Source organism: Engystomops pustulosus, chromosome 8, assembly GCF_040894005.1.
Source record: "Engystomops pustulosus chromosome 8, aEngPut4.maternal, whole genome shotgun sequence".
NCBI classification, from domain to species: domain Eukaryota; kingdom Metazoa; phylum Chordata; class Amphibia; order Anura; family Leptodactylidae; genus Engystomops; species Engystomops pustulosus.
In genome coordinates, this window is record NC_092418.1 from 76,857,554 (window position 1) to 76,881,852 (window position 24,299).

The window sequence follows — 24,299 nt, forward strand, 5'->3', positions numbered from 1 at the left end:
AAATTTCAGGTTAAAATAAATGTTTTTCTATCTTGTTTCAAAAATAGAAACTGGTAGAATTCCCTTCAATCTGTTCTTTGTGATTAAAGACTACAAAGGAATCTGAATTAATTGGCCTGTATAACACTATAAATCTTCCCAAATCCACATTTATTCAGAATATATGTAATCTGCAGGCTCCCCAATCCTTTAGGATCCGCTTTGTATGTGTAAATTGAATAACATGCTAATTACATGCAGGGAACAGAAATGCGCTGAGGCCTCTTTGAGAGGAAGCCAGTTCAGAATTGGCAAAGCGAACACACGGAAAGGAAGAGTTTCTCTCCGGAATTTAATGGGAGGATGATGTCTTTTTTGAGTGTTAGGATGTTGGCAGCGGCATAAAGGATGTGCTGGGCGATAAGTCTACGTTATGGCACCATCCAAATCCATAGTGATTTAAATGGCGGATAAACAAAAGGCTTAAAGGGATTGGACAATTTACTTAATGTTTTTTTGTAATCTGTGTGTGTGTGTGGGGGGGGGGGGGCAGGATATTAGGTAATTTACCAATATACATCTATTAATTATATCAGCTTGCATGACCCTCCATCTGCAGACATTTTATGGACAGGAAAAATTGCCTGATGAGATAAAACTGAAGGATTCACTTTGTCAAGAAAGTGGTGCAAAACTATTAATAGATGTATGATGGTAAATTACCTGATATTCTGCCCCCCACACTCACACACATTACATTACAAAAACATGAGGTGAAGTGGCCAACCCCTTTAAAGAGAGTTTTATCATTAATCATAATCATTTATCATATAGACACTTATGCAGGATAAAGATTTGACTGAAGTGACTCCTGGTGTTTGGCAGAATGAGTGGCCAAAAGACCCCCTGAGTTACCGTGTGGATTTCTGGGATTGAGTGTCCTGTAATTTATCCTCTAGGTCCCTTTAAAGGAATGGATCAATTTCAATGGGACTTCTGAGGCAGCTTATAGAATAGCCAATCCGGGAAGTGCAATTCAACACAGCCCCAAGTTGTGCTAATGGTCACAGCAGATAGACCCCCAATTTCCGACATTCATACTCTAAAATTATGTGATAGATAATTTTTTACTTAGATGTTTATACACATTTTAATTTGTTATGTTTTATGTTTTATGTTTGGATTTTCAACTCTCAAATCCAAACAAGAGGCATGATATAAGAACCTCATGAAGATTGCTACAGAATTCAATGGTACACTAAGTGGTCTACCACTCCACGCTGGTCCATCTTGGGTGGTTATTTGCTTCATACCCATCCTTATTTTTCGAATTCTTATGGTCTGGAAATGGTCTTTTCTGGAAATGGTTCTCCTGGGAGGTCAACAAGAACTTGTTACATTGCTGAGTATATTATAGTGTCAGAAATTGTCTCTATAAATGGGAAAGGGCAGACTCTCTATAGTAAAAACACAATGTAAGTGCTATCTGTATCCACTCAGCCTTTTTAGAAACAAATCATCCTATAGAAAATATAAAAAGGATCAATGCTAAAAATGCACCAGGTTGCATCTGGTCTCACTTTGATTAAAAAAAACAAACATATTTTGTATGTACTGCATACAGTGCTTACTGTATGCTATAAGTATTTTATTATAAAGTATGAGACAGGTCTAGAATATAAAAGTGTAAAAAGAAAACGAGCCTGTCTTATGTAAAATGAAACCAGGCAAAAGGAGTGAGTATCAGACGAACAAATATTTGCAGAGAAAATAGGCAAAGGAGGAGGGAAGCCGGTAGTGCCCTCCGAGCATATCCAAGCAATCAACCTCAAGAGACATGGCAGAATGCAAGCTTTACAAAAAGGCGTCTCAGTGATGCTTGGATGCCAGCACACAGTAAGATCTGATACTAGCTGAGAAGGGACAAGGAAGCATAAAGTCAAAAGGTTGAACTAAGATGTGATCAGAAATTTCAAAGCTATCAACAATACTCACCATACTGGCAACAGGAACATACAACAATGAGCTAGATGAGTCATCTTTTAACTTAGTTTGAATTTGGTAATGGACTCCAATTTGGAATAAAAGTAATACAATATGGCAATATGTACGTGGCAAAACCTTGAGAGGATAGAACTCAATGTCAATGTTTTTCTTCACTATTTCTTCACTGGAGAAGTCTCCAATTTTGGAGGGACGTACAGGGGCACATTTACTTAGGGTTGCGCACCAATTTTTTGTTGGACTTTGCACGTTCTTTCTAGTACAAACTGCTTGTACAGGTATTTATAAAGAGTCTGAGACACATATGTGTCACTCTATTCTTCATACGACACAAATCTCTGCACTGAAGTGGGAGCTCCGGTAATCAGTCGGACCGTGTGGCACATTTAACATGCAAAGTCAGGCAGAAGTGTGTTGCATGCCCTAAGTTATCGGCCATTCCTCAAACTTGGTCATGTTTCAAACCTAACACAGTCCATTATGTGTCTATTGGGAAACCCAAAGAGATACTTGGTACTTTATAGCGATGCAAAATAAGGCTTCTTTTTGTTTTAGATAAAGAGTAAAGCAATCCAGTGCAACAGGTCTGGTACAAACTCTCATCAGGCATGGACTGCACTATCTGTGAAGAGAGGCAGAGAGCTAGGCTTGTATTGCATTCTGCAATCTCTGCCTGAGGAAGGTCTGTACTACACCAAAATGTTGCACTGGAAACATTTTTCTGATTCTTATCTAAAATAAAAATATGCTTTATTTTGCATTACTGAGAATTGCCAAGTGCCTTTCTTATGTTTATAAAATGGATTGGTATCCTATTATTTTCCTTAATTGGAGTGCCTGGTATACCTACTAAAACATTGGGAAACTCAACAATCACACTCATTGGGGGATATTTATCAGGACTTATCAGGAGCAGGAGAAGCCAGTTTGCTGCACCAGCGTTTGATAAGTAACCCCCATTGCCCTCCACCACTCCAATGGTAAAACACCTTATACAGGCATTTCCTGGGTTACGTACAAGATAGGTTCCTTGGGTTTGGACTTAAGTTGAATTTGTATGTAAGTCAGAACTGTATATTTTATAATTGTAACAGATTGTTTTCTTAAGAACCACGATTAACAATAAAGCTTTATTGCAGACAAATGTGTTAACTATTATAGCTGTTTATTGTAGCCTGGGGCTAAAGTACAGTAAATTAGCCTCATCCATAGGTCCATTTGCAACTAGGGGTAGTCTGTAAGTCGGGTGTTCTTAAGTAGGGGACCACCTGTAGTAGGCTATAAAAAAACAAGACAGTCTAAAAATGCAACAGAAAACACTTTTCATGACCAATGGGTGATGGCTTCCTCAATAGTTTAGACTAGTGGAGATTCCATGAGTTTCTGGTGGTCTATGGAAGTATAACACTTAATATCTGCCTCCCTGTATACCACCAGTTCTGGTAGTTTGTGGTAGAATCCAGATTATATAAACTATTCATAGTGATTTAGGGTTGTGGCATTGGGGGGTTAATACCACCAGTTCTGGTAGTTTGTGGTAGAACCCAGATTATATAAACTATTCATAGTGATTTGAGGTTGTGGCATTGGGGGGTTAATGCTTGCTGGCAGCACAATGGATCTCTGTATCAAGAAGCCTAACTAGGAATCATATTACAGTAGAATATTGTATTAATTAGTGTAAATCTGGACATTTATCGATCAGATAAAGGATGGAAAGTGTGACCCTTTAACAATATCTTCATGTGCAAAAACCTCTTGTGTAATATCATTGAAGAGTCCGTTGAGTCCAGTATTCTAAGGACAGCCACACAGTTCACAGGATATGCCTAGGAAGCAATATGCTCCGATCTCTGTGATATTCATGTTATACTTTAAATAATTCACTTTTACATTGTGGCAAGGGGATAAAAATTCTCTTGGTTATGGAAGCTTGACATACTGCTAATGAGGGACATCAACAAACTAGCTTCTATCCGTATAAGCACAGGCAGTAATGTATTCTTCCTTAAGAAACATAAAAAGAGAATATCTTATTTGCCAAAGATTCCCCTATGGACAGGGTTCCACTACATACTTGGCCGCATTTTTGGATTTTAGCGTATAAATTTATGCCAGCTACCACTTCTCAGCTGGTCAAGTCACCTGCCTCGGGCAAACCCTCTAAATGTCTTTGCTATGATCCAATCGGCAATGTAAAAAAGAATAGATCACATGCCAGGTCCTGATGAACTTTAGATTACAATGAAATGAATTTTTTTACTTTACAATATCTTTCAGTCACAACGTAGCTAGAGGGTTTGGGAAGCAATGCAGAAGCCCATTGGGAGCTAGAATGTTATTACATCCCCCAAGATCTGATCAGACGTCGAGAATGCATTTAATTTCATATAGTTCAATCAAGTAACAAAATATCAATATTTTTTCTTTTCGGGTTTAAAAGCAAACCTTGGCAGACAAGTAATCCATAGCTAAGCCCATATATACAATCTAAATGTCATGGTCACCATGTATTTTGTAATTTATGCATAAAGTCATCTTAAAAAATACTTTAACAACTTCTGCGCCATATATATTGTGTGCAAAAATTGTTGGCAGGTGTTGAAAACATGCTTTCAAAAGAAGTGTTAATAGAAGGACATTGAACCCTTAACATAAAGTCAGGGGCGGACATTTATCATATGCTGGTCCTTTGTGCATCGGCATGTTATATAAGCCCCACCCCTCCACTGGAATGAATATATCAGGAGGCTCCAGCCCCCTCTGTCATCTGCCATGCCCCCCTTCAAGTCCTTCCATGCTCAATTGCCATGGAGGTGACATAAAGGAGGGGAAACACTAGTGTACAAGACCCCATACATCTCCCTCAATGATATTATTTATTCAGCACCTTCCTATAATTTTTGCACAGTATTATATCTGTCGGTTCGTAATTATTTTCTAGTTTGTTTTAAACTTTAAAGGGAGACTGATAATGTAATGTAATTATCTATGGGGCATCATTGGCAAATATTTTGATTGTATTTTGTTAGTAACTCTTAAAGTGATCACCTTCATTAATTTATTTTAACTATTTAAAACCAGGTATTGAAAGTTCTTTTTTTCTTATTTTTATTAATTTTTTAGTAATTTCTGATTCTGAAGTTTTTCTTTCTATTTTCTATGCATACAAATCTTGGCAGTTCAGGGGCCAGTTGTTGGTTCTACACTGTTTAGATATTGATGGCCTTTCTAATATATATTGGACAATCCCTTTAATCTTGTAGAGACTTGTAGAGATCTAACAACGGGTTAATTTGTTCTTTTTATATTTTTACAATTTATTTTATTTTAATACTAGCCTGGATTTAGTATATTGGTATTGCATTATGTATTTGATTAGTCTGTGTCCGTGCAAGACACCCTTGTCCCATAATTTATGAATGTCATAAATGATAGAAGTGGGACTCTCCTCCACAGACCCCAGCCCTGTCAGCCACCATATCTAAGTATGGAGTGGTTGAGCAGGTGACATCTGGCAAGTCACATCATATAGTTTTTTCTACCTCTCCATAAGACTAGGAACTGAGGATCCCTATTCTAGCGACATAGAAACTGAGGATCCTGATTCTAGAGACATATGATATGAATTTCTACATTCCATAGACATATGAACTAAGGATTCCCATTCTATAAACATAGGAAATGAAGATCCCCATTCAAGAGACATAGGAACAGAGGATCCCCATTCTAGAGACATATGATATGAGTATCTCCATTCTAGAGACATGTGAACTAAGGATCACCATTCTAGAAACATAGGCACTGAAGATCCTCATTCAAGAGACATAGGAAATGAGGGCCCCTATTCTAGAGACATAGGAACAGAGGATCCCCATTCTAGAGACATAGGAACAGAGGATCCCCATTCTAGAGACATATAATATGAGTATCTCCATTCTAGAGACATGTGAACTAAGTATTCCCATTCTAGAAAAATAGGAACTGAAGATCCCCATTCAAGAAACATAGGATATGAGGATCCCCATTTTAGAAACATGAGAACTGAGGATGCCCGTTCTAAAGACAAAGGATATGAGGATCCCCATTCTCAAGATCTTGATCTTAGAGGTGGAACCTTTACCTCTCAACATCTTTTGAATGTGCCATAGAAGTCAATCTACTTTAAGACAAGTTTAGGAGAAGTTTCTTTTAATATGGATGCTCCATAATGGCTGCATCTTCACTACATTTTGCAATCCATGCATATATTTAATCAAAATATATAAGGCCTACTCCCAAGGATACAATTACCTGTGACTTTTGAAACGCATTGCTAGGCCTTCAACTTTAATTCTGATGAAAGACATTTGAAGTATTTTCTATATATATCAATCCACCTTTTGATTATATAAAATAAATATTTCAACTATAGTATATTGTTCCAGCCTAGAATTTGATGTACATAACAAGAGTCATGAAGTCACAGCACTGAAGATAAGAAGGCCACAGGATAATCATCATATGTAAGCCTTCTACTTGTAGAACATAATTATTCTCAATTTCTAATGGAACAGGTTCAAAAGGTTACATAAAGTGGCATATTAATCATGGAGGAAGAATTAGCCAACAGCAAAACACACTTACAAGCTAGAATGTTTATTATGTACGATGACCTCTTCCTTGTTTTACAATATATGTGGGCTGAGTAAAGAAAATAGAGAGCAGGAGCAAAAAAATGTTAAGAGATCACTTAATTAGCCAAATACTTATCATCTCCTATTTATTCAACATAATTGTCTAAGAAAGCGGTTTATAGTTTCCATAAACAGGTCATCATTTTGTCCCTTAGCAGTTATCTTCCTTATATATCACATCAAATGCCAATTCAAGTGGCCATTATAATATTATAGCTTTAGAAACTCTGCCAATGTTTTTAATTCTAAGAATTACAATCTAATACTAGGTTTTCTTTTTGTTCCAGAATAGTGGAGTCTCTTGCTTTCTATGTTTATAAGAATCAATACCTAAAGGGCTTTTATAGATAATGCTATTCATGCCTTATGGCTCTTTCTCATTGGCGTTGGTTTTTACGTCCGTGGTTCAGTGATTTCCACCAGTGCCTCACAAAACCATTCTTATGGGTGTTTTCACATTGGCTTGTAGTCTCACTGATCCATTGTCCGTGGAAAAATTATGAAGCGTCCTATTTTTTTCACTAATGCGGATCACGGAAGGCAAGAGAAGTCTATGGGTGCGCAAAGAAAAAAACTGATGAAACATGCATTTTTTTCATGAGGCTGAAAAACCAGGTGTGATGTTTTCAAAGCAATGTTAAACCTTCAATTTTTTTGGAGGACACAGAGACAAAACAGATGCATCAGAGACAAAACGGAAGTAAAAAAGAGAAAACCGCAACAGATGTGCAACTGAAGCTGTACAACAGCGCCAATGTATAAGAGCCCTAATACATAAGAGGGGTAATCACTATGTGATCAGTGTGGGTCCGACACTAGGGACTCTTCTCAATTAGCTCAAAATATCAACAGGGAACAAAGCCAGAAGCCCTGACCCATTTTCTGGTTATCAATGGAACCTCGAATTGAAGCTGAATGCCTATTTAAGTTTATGGCTGCTTAGCCGCAGTTCCCAGTCTTCACCACTACATGTATAAAGAGCTGTTCTTCCATCTCCATTCACTGTGTACCTGAATCAGCTGACAGAAGGGGGTCTGACTGTATGGTTCCAACAGACCTAATATTACCGACCAAACTTTTTTCTATACTTCTCCCTAAAAATGGTGCTCTCATTAGTGTGGGTTTTGTCTTATGTGTATTTACAACAACAAACATTTACAACTGTGGTTATTGCAAGCTAGGAAGGGTACTCACAACTGAACTCGGGTCCATTGGTGCCCTGTTAAAGATGGTACCATAAAATGCTGACCATATGTAATAAAAGGTGACTCTGGGTCAGATTTATGAAAGAGTTAAAAAGAAAATCTGTCTGTGTTGCCCAGAGTATCCAACCATTGAACAAATTTAATATTTAAAAGAAATCTACCACTAAAATCAGGAATGATAAACAAGGGGCACCCTGCTGCACCAGTAATTCCCCCCTCCCTCTACCTGCTGTTATCTCATGGCAGCAGAGGAGGATTCAACACACAGTGGAAGGGGAAGTGCCCCTGCAGAGTGTAACAACTTGTAAAGTAATAGCACAGAAGGACTTTGGTAACATCCCCAGGAGTCATTCAGGCTGATTAGCATAATTCTAAAAGTTGATTTCAGAAGGAAGTAGACCATGGATAACCATTATAAGAAAATTAACATGGCAACGGTTCCTGGATCTATGACTAAGTGTCCCTGGTTTACCAAAGCACATTAAGAAATGAAAGTAGTGATGTGATGGTTACCTTCATTTCTGCTTAAAAAGACCTTTTCAGGTGAACCAGAAGTAAAAAAAAAACTTTTTATAAAAACCTGGGGGGGGGGGGGCTGTAAAAATATTAACCATTTATATTCGCCTCTCTCCATGCCCTCGTTCAGACGTGTCACAACACGCCAGTATTTCATTTAATGGTAAAGTAAAAACTTAATGGAAATCTGCCACCAGATTTTCACTAATAAGCTTACAAAGTTAATTTTCTGGGGATAGGAAATATGCATTTTTATCTGTTAAGAGTGTGGTTGAGGTAACCGGTCATTAGGTTTATTAGTGCCAAATCCGGTGACCAGTTCACCTCTATTGGAGGATTCACAATTTCTGTGAAGAAGAAGTGTTATTCGTCATGTACATAAGAAAGGTTTGATGAAATGTTGTAATTAATTTTGTAATTAATGATAAGGAGTGGTCATGGGAGGAATAATTGACTGGTTGGCTGGTAACTGGCCAGGTAGTATATATAAGGAAGCAAGGTGTGAATGTGGTGAAGAGTTTGGAAGAAAATAGTTAAAAGCAAAGTGAAAAAGACTTATTTTGACTTCTCCTTGAGGAAAATAGTTGTAGCCCTGGTCTTCAAGTCACCAGGTATGTCCCATGTCCTATAAGTTTTTTTGTGACATGTGCATCACCACTCCTAAACTGAAGTCGTAGGCTTTCTCACCTAAAGTATTCCCTCAGCAATCATTCTAGAAACATCCCTAAGAAAATAGCAGAGAGAGAGATTTAGGCTACTACAAGACATCATCATAATGCAGTGTTTTCCACAGTAAGATGGCAGCCATGTAATGTTAGTGATACCAATCGTGGGAGTCATACGAAGACCGTTACCAGCTTCATGGAAAGAAGGGGTAATGAATCTCATTATGTGATTATGTCACCTAGCCAGACGTGTTACCTTAGAAACAGCCTCATTGTGAAGAACAGAATGGAAAATTCCTGCTCAAATTAGTCCAGTAGTTTTTGTGTAAATTGCTTGTATTGTGGACCCCGAAGGTTTGTAAAGACTTTTTTTTTCCCTTAATGCTGTTCCGTTCATCTCTCTCCTGAATAGGATATCAAGCAATCTATTTACTAACACACATTATGCCATTACAGTCATTAGGGATCCATTAGTAGGAGGTAAGGGGCGCAAAAAATGACTGCCCCATTGCCAAATTACTTTCCCTTTGCATTTTCCTTGGCGCACAATTTATCACTCCATTAACCTATTCTTTGCAGCAGGATCACATCCATCTTCAGCTTTCTTATTCCGTTTTTGCAAGTGATTTTGTAGATATCTTGTAGACTGATAGCATTTGAGTTTATAACATTAGAGATACATATAACGTTTAAAATAACTTCAAATGCACTCATGTCTCTCAATCCTTGGATAAAGTATGTTAACTACTTCAACTATTACAATTTACTGTCCCTAGAGAGAAGGACACACAATATTCCATAGAGAAGCATGGTCAAATCAGATAGTCAATGGTGCTGAGTAAAATATACTTTTTTTAGTTGAGTTGATATAAGCACAATTCTAATTTTAGCTTAAAAGAAATCTGTTTTTCACTAATAAAGCTGATGACAGGTTCCCATAACACCATGCTTACTTTTACCCACACAGATTTTAGCTTAAAAAATGCATAGTTCCTGTCCCCATAAAATAAACTTTGTAATCTTACCTGGCACCCTGCCATAACAATGAGTGAGTTACAAGGGGTGTGCGTTATTCATGCAAGTCACTTTGTGACTCAGCCCATGTTTACAGCATCTCCCACATTCCACTATCCATTTGGCAGTGGAAGTCAGCTGAAAAGAGGGGTAGATGCCAGAGAAATGGACTGAGTCACAGATGCCCCTTGTGACTCACTGATCCTTCTGGCAGGGTGCCAGGTAAGCTCACAAAGTTCCCGGGGATAGGAACTATGCCTTTTTTAACTAAAAACAGTGTGGGTGAGAGTTAGTATAGTGCTACGGGAACTTGTCATTAGGTTTATTAGTGCAAAATCTGTTGACCCATTCCCCTTAAGTGGAGGCTGCAGCAGCTTCTGTGATCTGTATTATTTTGTGGCCACGATTAGAGGACACGCTATCTCAATGACACAATTCCAAAACATATCTGCTATCTGCAATCCAATAAAGTTATGTCTTGCAAATCATATCACTGATGCAGCTCCTCTGCAACCTGTATTTTCTACTACATATTCATTTTTCTATGTGGGGCATCCAATGTTGTAAAAGTCATGTACAGGCAGTCCCCAGGTTACATAAATGATAGGTTCTTTAGGTTTGTTCTTAAATTGTATTTGCATGCCGATCGGAAGAGGTTATTTTATATTTGTAGCTCCAGAGAAAAGAGAAAATTGTCCCAGTGACAACTGGATTTTTTAAATTTAGTGTTGTACTGGGAACAAGGATTATCAATTAAACTTCATTACAGACACCTTACAGCTGATCATTGCAGCCTAGACTAAAGTAACGCATCTACAGAGCGTCACCAGAGGTCACAGTGGGCAGAGAGGTCCGTCTGTAACTAGGGGTTATCTGTAAGTACAGTGTCCTTAAGTCAGTGATTACCTGTATTTGCCATATAAAACACATTTGTGTCATTTTTTACATTTTTGTATCATGTAAGAAATGACATTTTTTTGGAAAATAACTAGACTGCATGACAACGGGTCAACTAGTTCCTGCCCAGTTAACCACCAGGATATAGAACCGTGTATTAATATTATGTCAAGTGTCAGATATTTGGATAGATATACTTAGATATTTTTAGTTCAAGGTGAAAAGGTAGATTTTTTTTACACCCTACGCACAATCTGATGAACCTGCCGTCACAGAGAGCTCTACAAGTCAACCTGTCACTGGAACCTCTTCAGTGACCCCAGATCACAAGCCGTACGGCCTGATGTTCAGATCATGGCTGTATGATAGGCAGCCTGATTGTCTTTGCCGCTTGCAGAGCAGATAATGAAAGGGCAGATGAAAGATAATTATGGACCATAAAGACAGATTTATATAAACTGCTGGAGCAGCTAATAGAAAGAAAGCCAGTGAATGAACAGTTCGTGTTTAATGGTTGCTTGACAGTAGATATTAAACCTGCTTCACTATCTGAATTTTCATGTGCTTTTAAGAAATTGCACTTTCTTCGAAGGTGAACTGAGGATAGGCCTTTTTTTTTTCTAAAGAAGCGGAGACATCAAATATCTAACAAACAAGAGTGGAGTGGCTTCACCTACCACACGTGTGGAGACGAAGGCTTTTGAGAAATGCTTGCAAGCAGAAACATTTTGAAAATAGCCTTTAGAAAAGCAGTGCTTTGAAAAAGTTTTATTTTCTCGCTGTGCTAAGTGACATTAAAAGCAGCTCCATTTTTAGCATCAACAGATTTACTTAAAGTTCAAGAAATTCAATCAGTCGTCGTAGAAGCCAATACAGGCAGTCCCCGGGTTACATACAAGATAGGGTCTGTAGGTTTGTTCTTAAGTTGAATTTGTATGTAAGTCTGAACTGTATATTTTATCATTGTAATCCCAGCCAGAACTTTTTTGGTGTCTGTGTCAATTGGATTTTAAAAATGTTGGGCTGTCATAAGAATCAGGATTGACAATAAAGCTTCATTATAGACACCAGTGATAACTGTTATAGCTGATTATTGCAGCCTAGGACTAACGTACAATAAATTACCAATATCCAGAGGTCTGTTTGTAACTAGGGGTCGTATGTAAGTCGAGTGTTCTTAAGTAGGGGACCGCCTGTATATTAGTAGGCAAACTTTATTTAAGAATTATTCAAATACAGAAATATTAAAAAAGGACCTGTCATCTCCTGGTGTTCCTGCTGTAGTGTACAGAACAATTTGTATCACCTATGAAATACCACTCTTAGTACTCTACATAGTGCCATTCATGTATTATTCCTCCTAGAAATCAGTTGTGGGGGTTTCTATACTATCTGATCAAAATCAGTGCAAGGTTACCAGATTACTAAATTTGGGATTATTCACCCCAGAAAAAAGACAGCTCAGGGGAGACCACATTACAACGTACACATATCTGAATGGACAGTACAGGGGTCTTTCCAAAGATCTTTTTATATCTAGGCCTGTGGCCAAGACAAGAAGAACGTAAGGCAGTTCTACTATTGCCATAGGCGGGGATTCTTAGCTGTGAGAGACGGGAGTCTGTGGGACTGCAGGATATTGTGATGGCTGATAATTTGTTCATTTTCATCAGGGGCCTGGATGACTATCTAGCGAACAAAATATCACAGGCTATAGTTGATGTTGATCCAGAGAGTTATACGGACTGTCACATTGGGTTCAGGAAGGAATTTTTCCCTACAATGCTCACTGCCATCAGCCTTGCAAGTTTTTTTTTGCCTTGCTGTGGAACAACTGTGTATTGTGTATGTTTAATAGGTTGGACCTGATGATACCATGACACATACCCTTAAATAAGGAAAATGTCAATTTGTTCAAATATAATAGAAAATCAACAAAATGAAGAGCAATTAGTAAAGATAGTCATGAAATATCAGTTTCCGGCTATTACAAACAGTTACCAAAACAGACAGAAGAGGTCTTAGTGAGAAGAGATCGGAAGAGTTGACCCCTGAGGAAGCGGCGATCCGCGTGGGGCATTTTCTCCTACCTCTCCTCCCGCTACAACTGGCTGTTCTGGGCAACTGGTATACCCCATTGGCTGGCATGATTGTTATGTGCCGCTTGTTTCACTCATATAGGAGTTCCCTATAGACCAGGATCATTTATCCGTGTTATACGTTGGCCATCTTACTTGCACTGGTATTTATATCATATCATCGTATGTTTCCTGTTATCTTTTTTATCTAGGCACATATTTTGTTATAGTGGGATGGATGTGGGTTTTAAGGGGACTTTCTGAGGACATTATCATGTGTCTCAGTCCCACTTAAGTTTTTTGGGTACATTACCTATTTTAATTTTTTTTTAAGTTTTTTTTTTGGTGTATATACATGTATTTTCAATAAAGATTTCTATTTTTGCTAATTGACATATGTTTTTGTGTACTGTTTATCATGAGATCAGAAGAGTTGGCACTGGAGAGAAGGAGCTCTTTATCAGTTCCCACTATTACATTTACAGGAGCCTCAATCATATTAGCCAATCAGAGAACAAGGTGCTCGATTATGTAGCCAATCAGAGAACAGAAAACTCAATGAGGTCACTGCTACATTGTATCACAACTAATCCTATTGGTCTATATCACTTCTATCAGGTGGGGACATGGACGTCAGTGGGGCATACCCACTCTGTTTGTGTGCTATGGCATATCCGTATGTCCGCTAGTCAATGACATGGCCGGGCAGACAAAAGAATGTGCACATGCGCAGAGTTAGTGCATGACAAGGGACTTAGTATATTCTGACTCATGGAGGATGCAAACTGCCCATGACAAAGGTCTTAGTGTATTCCGACACCTGGAGTGTGCGAACCATGCATATACCCCCTCCATGGATCCAAGACTAATGCCCTTGATATTGATAGCACTGTGTCAACCTTATGCTATTGGTTCACCAACTCACAGTGGGTAGCCTTTTCCTAGACTAAGATTCAAAAATATAATTTTTTTTCTCTTTGAAAGATATGCAAAGTTACAAAATAATAGTACTGTATGTCAGCTGTTCCAAACACGTCCTCAACAATCACGTGTAGATAGTTTTGTATGCACAGATTTGGTGGCAGACCTACAGAAGTACGGTTGACCAAAGACACCACCAACCAGCTCTGGCAGTAGTTTGGATCCCTGAGGACAATAAGATTGGTCAGGTAGAATTCTTGTCTGCCATCAAGGGAGAGTCCCACCAAATTCATGGTATGTAGCTGGCCCACATCTTATTGGTAAGGCAAGTTCATAACAAGCTGTTCTATATCACTATAGATATAACTAAACGAGAAATACAACAAGACTGCTTCAATATGGAGTACTTCAATAATTTTATGTATTTTATTCTTCAAGCTGTACTACATGGTAAAAACTGACATTTTTGTGATGCGGTTGTAATGAAATCTGTATGTAGATGCTGGTCACTACTTGACCATTACATTATAATTTCCAGCAAATTGGCTGCATCCGATAACTCTTATTAAATATGCTGTGATTTCTTACTCATCCTTGGAATGCAAGAAGATTACACTGTCTGGCCACTTAAAATTACAAACTACAACATATGTTTCTACAATGAACACTGAGCATAAATAATAATCAGATGGGAGGATGTCTAGCCATTGTTTATATAACAAAATGGCTGCTCTCTGCTTTCGGAGAATCACTTGTCTCACAGGCACCGCACAAACCACTGCCAATAACTCCATCTGGTATGCTCATGTGTTCAGCAATTTGTGAGTAGATCATAAATAAATGGAAATTTTAAGTTGTAATTTTTTTAAAAAAAGTTGCATATGCATGTATATTAAATAAAATATTATTATCATGATTATTATTAATAATAATAATACATTTTTACAGATATTATCCATACATTACATGAATAAGGAATATGCAAAAACATTTTCCAGGGTGGGAAAAGGAAAACTATGCACCAGTGCTATTGTAAAATCTGTCAGCTTAAACCTTGGTCCATGGTGTGCGACTGAGGAGGAACTGATTATTTTTCTGTGTCTTGCTTATAATCTGTAGTGTGAACATGGTCTTACTTGCTGTACTGTTTTCAATGATTTAGCACCACAGCTGTTAATTTCCTGCAGCCTTGCTTGGCCCAGCAGTAGTTAAAGCGAATCTGTCCCCCGGAATGCCATTTTTAGCTGGTGGTAGCTGGTGGTTCCAATATCATATGCTTTGCTGATTTTAAAAAAGCATTTGTCAGCATTCAGAATCATTTTAATAGTTTATAGAAGTTTTATTCGCATTCCCCATCAGTAGCATGTGGTGAGCATGTGGTCACTATTGATATTACATTTATTTCCCACTGACCCTTCACTTACTGCTGGTTAAAGATGTTTTCTTATCAGCTCCATCTTTCTTGTGACCTGTTTCCTTGTTGATTTCCTGGCTTTGTTTTTCTAACCTCTTTCTTGTCTAGTGATTTTGTACTGCCCTGCCCTATCTGTTGTGACCTGGCACTGTCAACTCCTCATCTGTATTGTTTCATCCTTGCGTCCATGTTTTGTGCTTAGGTTTAGGGAGGGACTTGCTTCTAGTTCTCCCATACCACTGAGGGTACATAAGGCTAGCAGGTGGGCCCTTTGGTGGCTCAGTGTCTTTTGTGTTCCTGTGTCTGCTCCCTGCTTTACAGCTACTTTAAATAAGCACTAGGCAAAAAAAATTCTAAATTTCAAAAGGAAAAGACAGCAATGGTTTTATAACATGAGAGTATTTTTGATATACACTGGCGCAAAGCTGTAGATGGGTTGGACAGAGTGCTTAAATAAGCAAGAGTGAAACCTTCGCTGGTAAGGACAGTGTGCCTCTCCACTGTTAAAAATAAACGACTTCTGTAAAAACAAAGATACCTGCGCTGGCTACAAAATTAAGACTAATAGGTTCAAAAAAACGCCATACCACTAATAGATCTACAATGATTCAAACATCAGTGTGCACGATGTACCAACCTGCACGTGGCTCCCCTCCCGTGTGGGAAGTTCGACTCCCTCCGTTAGTGAGGTTTTGTCCCGTAGGTCCCGTGAATCTTATGTAGAACAATAGTCTTTTCGTGAAGTGTATTTCACTTCGGATAGCGCTTTCCAGCCAAGTAGTAATCCACAAGATGCAGATCAACACGCGAGCCCCGGCCGGTAGCTTCGCTGGATCTGACTAACAGAGGTACCGGTGACGTCACCCTAGGTACAGTCCGTCTAGTGGGACAAAGAGAATTTTCCACCGACGCGTTGTCGAGAGCTCCGGCTCTCTTCCTCAGAGTTGAATTCCTGATCTCCCCGGAGGGAGTCGAACTTCCCACACGGGAGGGAAGCCACGTGCAGGTTGGTACATCGTGCACACTGATGTTTGAATCATTGTAGATCTATTAGTGGTATGGCGTTTTTTTGAACCTATTAGTCTTAATTTTGTAGCCAGCGCAGGTATCTTTGTTTTTACAGAAGTGGTTTTATAACATGGACTTGATAGTCCAATTAATTCTATCAACCTTATCTACTATGAAACTGTGGGTCATTTATTTTTAGTCTGAAATGTTTTTGGGGGGGGTGGCATTGGCTTGTTAGATTTATCTGAGTCTGTTCGTTTTTGTGTCACACAAAGTCACAGATTTTTGACCAACCTCTTGCAATCTTTTTCCTACAACAGCAGTGGAGTAGGGTTTTTTAGTGGAAAAATTAGCGACTTTTTCAGCCACTGCATACAAACAACAATTTTTTTTAAACATCTACATCTGGAAAACTTGGTTATGGCAAATTTTGCTGGGTGGGTAATATCTAATCATGTATCATTGTACCCCAATGAAACCAAAGTGTAGTCAATATAGTATAGGGAACTAGTTTGGCTACATGAGAAGCCATGGACAAAAGTCAGGGAGGAAGGAGATTGTTTGTCTGCTTGTGTTTTGTAAAACAAACTCCTGTTGCTTTTGATAGGTCAAATAAAGTCACCTTCTTGAGATTGTGATACCTTTTAATGGCTAACTGAAATATAAGACATTACAAGCTATTAGGACAGCTATGGTCCCTTAATCAGGCATAGTATAACTGGCTTTCTGAAGGGACACAGATCTTATTCACAACAGGTCCTTAATTTGATGACTTGGGCAGTGTGATGACAGTGTGATTAATAAACCATGACACTGCCCAGGTCATCTGATATATATGTGTGTGTGCATGTATATCTATATATGAATTTTGGTTGTTCAGTGGCTATCACACATATAGTATAAGCTTAGGGTGAGAAATGCAACCACTACTCTTTAATAAAATGTCCAGTAGTCTCCCTCCATTAATGAAATGTCCACAGCAGAACTCCCCCTAAATGAAATGCCCCCAGCAGTGCTACCCCAACTAAAAGTTGTAAAGTTAGGGAACCATTCATGACATCTGAACAGTTACCTCAGTTTCCAGAAGAATGGGGCACAGAAGAAGGGCCGTGCACCAGTTTTCTAGAGGACTTTGCTTGTACAGCTATTTAAGAAGTGTGTGTACCACAATTGAATTGAACGCGACCCTTCTGCACTAGGCATCATGTGACACAAATTAGGGTGTGTCCTGTGCTCAGCCAGACCGTGCACCAGATTTAACATGCAAAGTCCAACAGAATTGTATTGCACACCCCATGTTATAGGTGCACAAAAAAAATTGGTGCACTCTGGCAGGGCAGTGCAGGGGGCGCCAGATTCATGCAGAACATGCTCCACAGATCCTGAATCTTGCGCCCTCTACACACTACACAGGCAAACTGCCTTTAGTGCAATTTGCACTGTTGTTAGTAAATGTGCCCCAATATGTGTGATTGTTAGCGATTTTATTAAGCTAAAGGCGTTGCTGCTAGTCTTCTACGGTGTGAACAGTGTGATTCCTCATTAATGTAAAAGACTTGCTGATGGCACACTCATCATTATAGGTTCCGCATTTTCTGAAGTGATTGATGCTGGTTCATTGTGTGTACAAAAAGGGATGATTATGTTGGACTCACTTGTCAGATTAAACACTTCAATGCCTACAATGTATTGATTTGCACTGAATTAAAGACCACCCTGACATGAAATTATTATTTCATTATTTCCTGAATATGGAAAAATAAAGGTGAATGCATTATGTATAAAAGAAAAGGAAACATTTCTGGTTTAGTGTTTGACAGGTTTCTGAAATTCAGAAGCCCAGGCTCTTCTCTTCTTGTACGGCTGACGTTTAAAGATCGCCTTCTATTAAGGCTCAAATGATTGAAAGATCTTTGTAGTATATCTTCATGAAGACAAGAAAAAAATGCATCATTTCAAATTTTATTAAGTCATTATATAGGATTGGATACTTAAAGGGGTTGGCCACTTTTTCTCTTGTTTTTTGTATTGTGTGAGTAAGTGTGGGGGCAGGATATTAGCTAAAATACTGTATACAGCTATTAATAGTTCTGCACTGCTTTCTAGTGAAGCCTCCTTTATTTCACCTCATCAGCCAGACATTCCTGTCCATAACCAAGTGTGCCCAGAGAGGTGAGTGGGGGTGATGCCGGGCAGTGGAGTAGGGCGACTTATGGCGTTCTTGCTTGTGCTCTACCAATTGCCTGGCATCTCGTCTAGCCACTGAATTTATCAGGATATATTCTTAATTACCCACAAGGCAGAAGGAGGGGTGGATCATTCATACACTGGAGATGTTAATGGTGAGGAAGCAAGCTGTTTTGAGTTTCAACATAGTGTATAAATTAGTAATACATTTAAAATAAATCTACCAGCAGAATGAAGGATGGTAAACCCAGTACACTTACCTGCTGGTGTGTGCTCCATCTGGCAAGATCTCCTCCTCTTTTTGCTTGTTATGCCCTTGTTTTTAAAAAAAAAAATTTTGCATTTGCATAATTTGTAAAGCCTTTTTTTGTAAAAAAAAACAAGGGCAGAAAAAGCTAAAAGAAGAGTGGATCCTGCCAGAGGCGGCACATACCAGTATGCCAGTGTGCTTAGTTTACAATACTTCATCCTTATGGTAGATGTCCTTTAATGTTTCTGCTATTTACATATGTGATGGTGAACAAAAACAGCTAAAGTGATTGTAGCAGGACAGCAGCAAAGCTCCCAGCATAACACTAAGCATGGCCATATAACACCTTAAATGTTACTACTGTATAGACTTTGTTAACTAAGGGATTTCTACTAGTGAATGTGACACCTGATAACACCCCCCCCCCCCCCCACATTTCACTATGGACATGAAGCACAAATTCATCGCTATGGCTTGGAGAGTCCCCCAGGTCTTCCAGTGTTAACTCCCTATTCGGTCCTCCTTCCATTGAGTAAATGGTGCAAACTTTAATCTAATAAAAAATAAAATATTTTTCTTTTGTTTCTGCATTGGGAACATGATAGATTCAAGTGGTAACTTTTATGTGAGAGGTTGGACTGTTAAGTAAATGGCTGCATAGAGAAATCATTTAACCTCCCTAAATCACTAGCGGAAGAAAATAATTAGCTATTGTCAGCTGTTCACTATACTATACTTACTTAGTTGTCCTTGTGTCTTCTTCTTGCTTAATTGCAGGTTAAACAATTTGACCCTTACATTAGATATAAACTTATGCAGCCACCAACTACAGTATCATTTCCTTAAAATAGATACTGGAGGGAATTTATCTTTCCCACTAGCTGCCGGCTTCTGCTCTGTAACAGATTAATATGGGGCACAGATGTAATATATTTGGTGCACGGCAGTACTTTACAGGTACCAAAAAAAATAAAATTATTATTTTTGGCGCACAGCGATAATAACAAATGAGGCAGAAGTTCCAGATTGTCGTTGTGTACATCAGAATCGAGTTGGTATACCATATGGAATTCCCCCATTGTGTTTTCTTTTTAAGAACAGGTTTTTTTTTTAACAACCAATAAAGATTTACATACATTTACATACATATATTTTTGTGGCGAGGGATCCAATATATTTGTGATGGACAATCTCATATGAGATGGTACTTTACACCTCCATTGTGTTTTTGAACAAAAAACCTCCAACTGTATGGATATTCAAGATGTTGACACTATACTCACCAACTCAGGGTTCAGGCATCATTAATATGACAAATTGTTACTTACATCCATAAATTCAGCATTAGCTTTAGGTCCTGTTGTCTCATTCAGGATCTTGATGGCCACAGGAATCTTCACAGTCTCTCCTTCAGGGACCCAGATGCCCTAAATAGGATTAAAGATGGACATCAAACTCTCAGTACACAATTCAGCTCTATAATATACAATAACATGTAACGGGTCAAGGGGTTGTCCAATGGGCTAAAACTGAAGTCTTCACTAGACCAATCCTCTGTCACTTCCAATTCAATGCTGCTGTTCTAGTGCCCTTTACGTTGAAATGCTTCATCAAGTTTAAAGTTTATGTTTTTCACCATGAAGGACAAACACAACAACAAAATTGGTGGAATGAAACCTTCTCTACTATATTAGGTAATATTTTTGTGCTCTTGTTGCATCACAAATGTTTGATCTATGAGATTCATGTGTTTAATACATACAGTAAAGATAGATTTTTTGGCGTTATGGTGATGTAGAACTATAATTCTTGTATACTGAATCTGGTAAGGTAGAAGGTGCTCTGACACCTCCTCTGATACAAAATGTAGAAGGTTAGTGTCTTTAAAAGAGTTTTTATTCTGCTTTAACTCTAAGACTCTTGGGAGATAACATCTGCACTCTGGTGCATGAACCGCTAACTCTTAAGACCTAAAATAACTGAGGGCATAGTCAGACACAACCAGGTCTGAGGTTTGATGTTCTGCCATAGTGCCCTAAGCCAACCTGAACTGTCCAACCTCTAGTCTGTCCCTAAGGCATCAGACTGAATATCAATGAATCTCACTACTGTACATTATTCCGAAGGCATTTACTGCCACTTCCACTTACTAAACTGTAACCTGAGACTGGAGAAAGAAGGGACCAGTTCCAATTCAGATTAATATGGCTACAGGAGAAATGCAATTTTTCTACACTGAAAGCATTACAGAAAATTATTACATTTAGGAAATAAAAAATCAGCAACAAAATTAATATTTTCTTTGCACAATGGGGCATAGGGCAATGCACAAAGTTGCCAGGATAATGACATCATTTTCACCTACTGTACATAAATGTTGAATCCCCTTAAGCAGTACCATATAAAATCTGGTAGTTAAATCGATAGGTGTGAACCATAGGTGCCTTGTTCTCATGACTGGTGGGGGGACCACTGCTGATCTAGCAGTTATCACTTATGCAGTACATCCTGTAGGTCAGTGATTTTCAACCAGTGTGCCGTGGCACACTAGTGTGCCGCGACACATGGTCGGGTGTGCCGCGGGAAAAGTTCCCCAAACTATGGTGCCCCCTGTGTTTTGTTTCCTGGCAATGCGCAGCGATGCGCAGTCACGGCTTCTTACAATGTAGGAGACGTGTACAATAACACATGCGCAAGCTTTGAACCTCGCGCAACAAAATTACGCCACCGAGGCCGGCGCATCATCCTGAGAGCGGAGAGACTCTTGCATTTGCCCACCGCCAAGGTAATGCCCACCAATAATGCTGACTATATGAGCTTTTGCCTGAGTATATGAACTGTTGGAAGAATACTCAGCATATGAGCTGGTACTTTTAGTACTCCAGCAGTATACTGCATATAACAATGAGAAATACTATAGTCATGAGGCTGGAGTACTACAAGTACCAGCTCATATGCTGAGTATATGAGCCGGCACTTGTACTCTGGCTCATGGCCATAGTACTTCTCATTGTACCCCTTTATATTGCAGTATATGAGCCACATAATAATCAGCACCATATACTAAAAACAGGGAGAAACTGAGAAGTGTTGAGGAAGAGCTTCGTGTGTGTCTTTCCACCATTCCTGCCAGGATATCCCTTTTGTGTTTATCGAAACAGGCCCAGGTTTCACACTGAGTGAGTAAAATAAATTTAGAATCTATATTATTAACTACATGTATAATATGACTGTTTAGTGTCATTTTGTGCTGTTTTGGTTGGTGGTGTGCCCCAGAAGTATAAAAAGTGTGCCGCGGCTCAAAAAAGGTTGAAAATCACTGCTGTAGGTTATAGTCGCTTTAGAAGCAGCGGTGCATATATATTTATATATATATATTTAAAACTGGCAGGAAAAACTTGGGATCCTTATTAAATCGTGATTGCATTTGGCTTAACCCAAGAAACACTGATGTCATTTGCATAATACTTGCTAAATAAGTACAGCACTCAGAGTATATCTGGAGTGATGGCGGCGCTGCTGCCAATTTTTTAATCTATGTTGTGCAGAATTATATAGGATTTTAGGCACCTGTAAAACCTGTGATTATAATGATGGATTGAGTCTACACATAGGCTGCAGGGTTAATACAGCTCCTGGACCCCAATAAAATGTCTATGACAGGTCCCCCACCTACAAGATGCTGCTTATAATGCTAGAGTCTCCTTATATGGAAGGGAGGTCATTGGGCTCCTTCAGGCACTAGAGTTGCGTGCAATCGCCACCTCTGTATTCCCTATAGCTAGGCTTCTGGCGTTATTCATCCAACTGAACATCACGTGGACATCTCAACTGTTGAAGCGTCTAAACTTCCCATAAGTCAGCAGGAACTAATCATTATTCGGAGATAAGGAATGATCTCTGCTAGAATCTAGCGCCATATTTATCTTCACAATGAATATGTATGTCTGCTATCAATTTGGAATAACCTATTTTGGCATGTAACTTGTTAATTAGAGTGGAAATGTTCTGTGTTAGTCTTAGAGAATCCGTGCCCTACTGAAAGAAGCACGCGGAGGAGAATATGGCTAGCCCTGGGGACACTGTGAGACGCCTGCCAGATGAATTTCAATGGCCGGTGTTTGCAGAAGGCATATGAGCAAAATGCAAACAGCTTCAGGCCAGAACATCCCTGGATAAAGAAGTCGCTTTGTCACGTAACTAGATTGTAGGCCAGGAAGACAGGCTGGGGAGTTGACTGCTGCTTCTCTGCATGCTGGGCTTAGCTGATATGGCTGTGTCTGAAATGATATTACGGATCTCGTTCCATTCAGCCACCATGTGTTGGACCCCCTCAGTTCACTAAATGTCAAATGAAAACCTTCTGTGCATAATCCGGATAACATGCCACGGTCTGTACGTTAACAGCATATCACAATATCCTTACTCGTCTCCGATGGGGGGGTAGTTGCCAAAAAGTCATGATCCTTAAAGGGGTTTTCCCATTTCAGGAAAATAAATGTCAACATAATGTAATGAAGTGTTATGCGATTTTCCAATACATTTTCTGTATCAATTCATCATGTTTTTCTAAATCTCTGCTTGCTGCCATTCTATAGAAAAGGTTCATTTTTTATTTCTAGTGGACAGAAATCTGAGCATGGTCACACAGGTGCACGGCTCATTGCAACACCCTAACAAGCCGTGCACCTGTGTGACCATGATCAGATCTCTATTCACTGGATGTAAACAATGAAGCTTTCTATAGAAGGACAGCAAGCAGAGATCTAGTAAAAAATGAAGAATTGAAAACAGAAGGTATATTGGAAAATTGTATAACTGAAGTATATGATATGAAAACATGATATGATATGAAAACATGAGAAATACTGGGGCGGATTTATAAAACTGTTTGTGACACAATTTTCTGCTTTGTGCAACATTTATAAAAAAATGTAGGCAATTTTTAGACACTTCTGTGTCAGTAAAAGGCAGCACTTCAAAAATTATTTAAATCCACAGAAATTTTAGACTAAGGCCGGTTCCACAGTTGCGAGTGTGATGCGATGAACTCGCATCACACTCGCAACGCATGCTGCCCTGGTCTCCCGGCCCGAATGCTGCAAACCGGGACTGAGCATGTCAGTTCAGTTCCTGTTTGCAGCGTTGGGGCCGGGAGACCCAGGCAGCATGCGTTGCGAGTGTGATGCGATGAACTCGCAAGTGTGGAACTGGCCTAATTAACTGATGGTATAACTAGAAGAAGCGCTTAGCACAAGTTTCCATTGTCCATTTTATTATTGTACTAATTAAATGTGCATATCTGAATGCAGTCATGGTCAATGGTGGACCCCTTTTAATGAGTTTCCTACTTTCTCTATCAATTCCTCAGTGTTTTCTTGATCTCTGCTTTATGTCATTCAACAGCAACCTACCTGCGGATAAGAACCGGTCCATGGTCATGTGATGTCATACAGGTGCACGGCTCATTATAACATAGAGCTCT

The 24,299-nt window shown here is 39.0% G+C and overlaps 1 protein-coding gene across 3 annotated transcripts in view; it reads right to left on the reverse strand.

Moving 5' to 3' along the window:
- ERBB4 (erb-b2 receptor tyrosine kinase 4) overlaps window positions 1-24,299 on the reverse strand; it is a 642,433-nt gene that overhangs the window by 92,021 nt on the left and 526,113 nt on the right. For all 3 annotated transcript variants that reach the window (XM_072121352.1, XM_072121351.1, XM_072121353.1), the window contains exon 19: window positions 20,143-20,241. In XM_072121352.1, coding sequence (XP_071977453.1) covers window positions 20,143-20,241 — 99 coding nt within the window. The remainder of the gene's footprint in view (window positions 1-20,142; window positions 20,242-24,299) is intronic.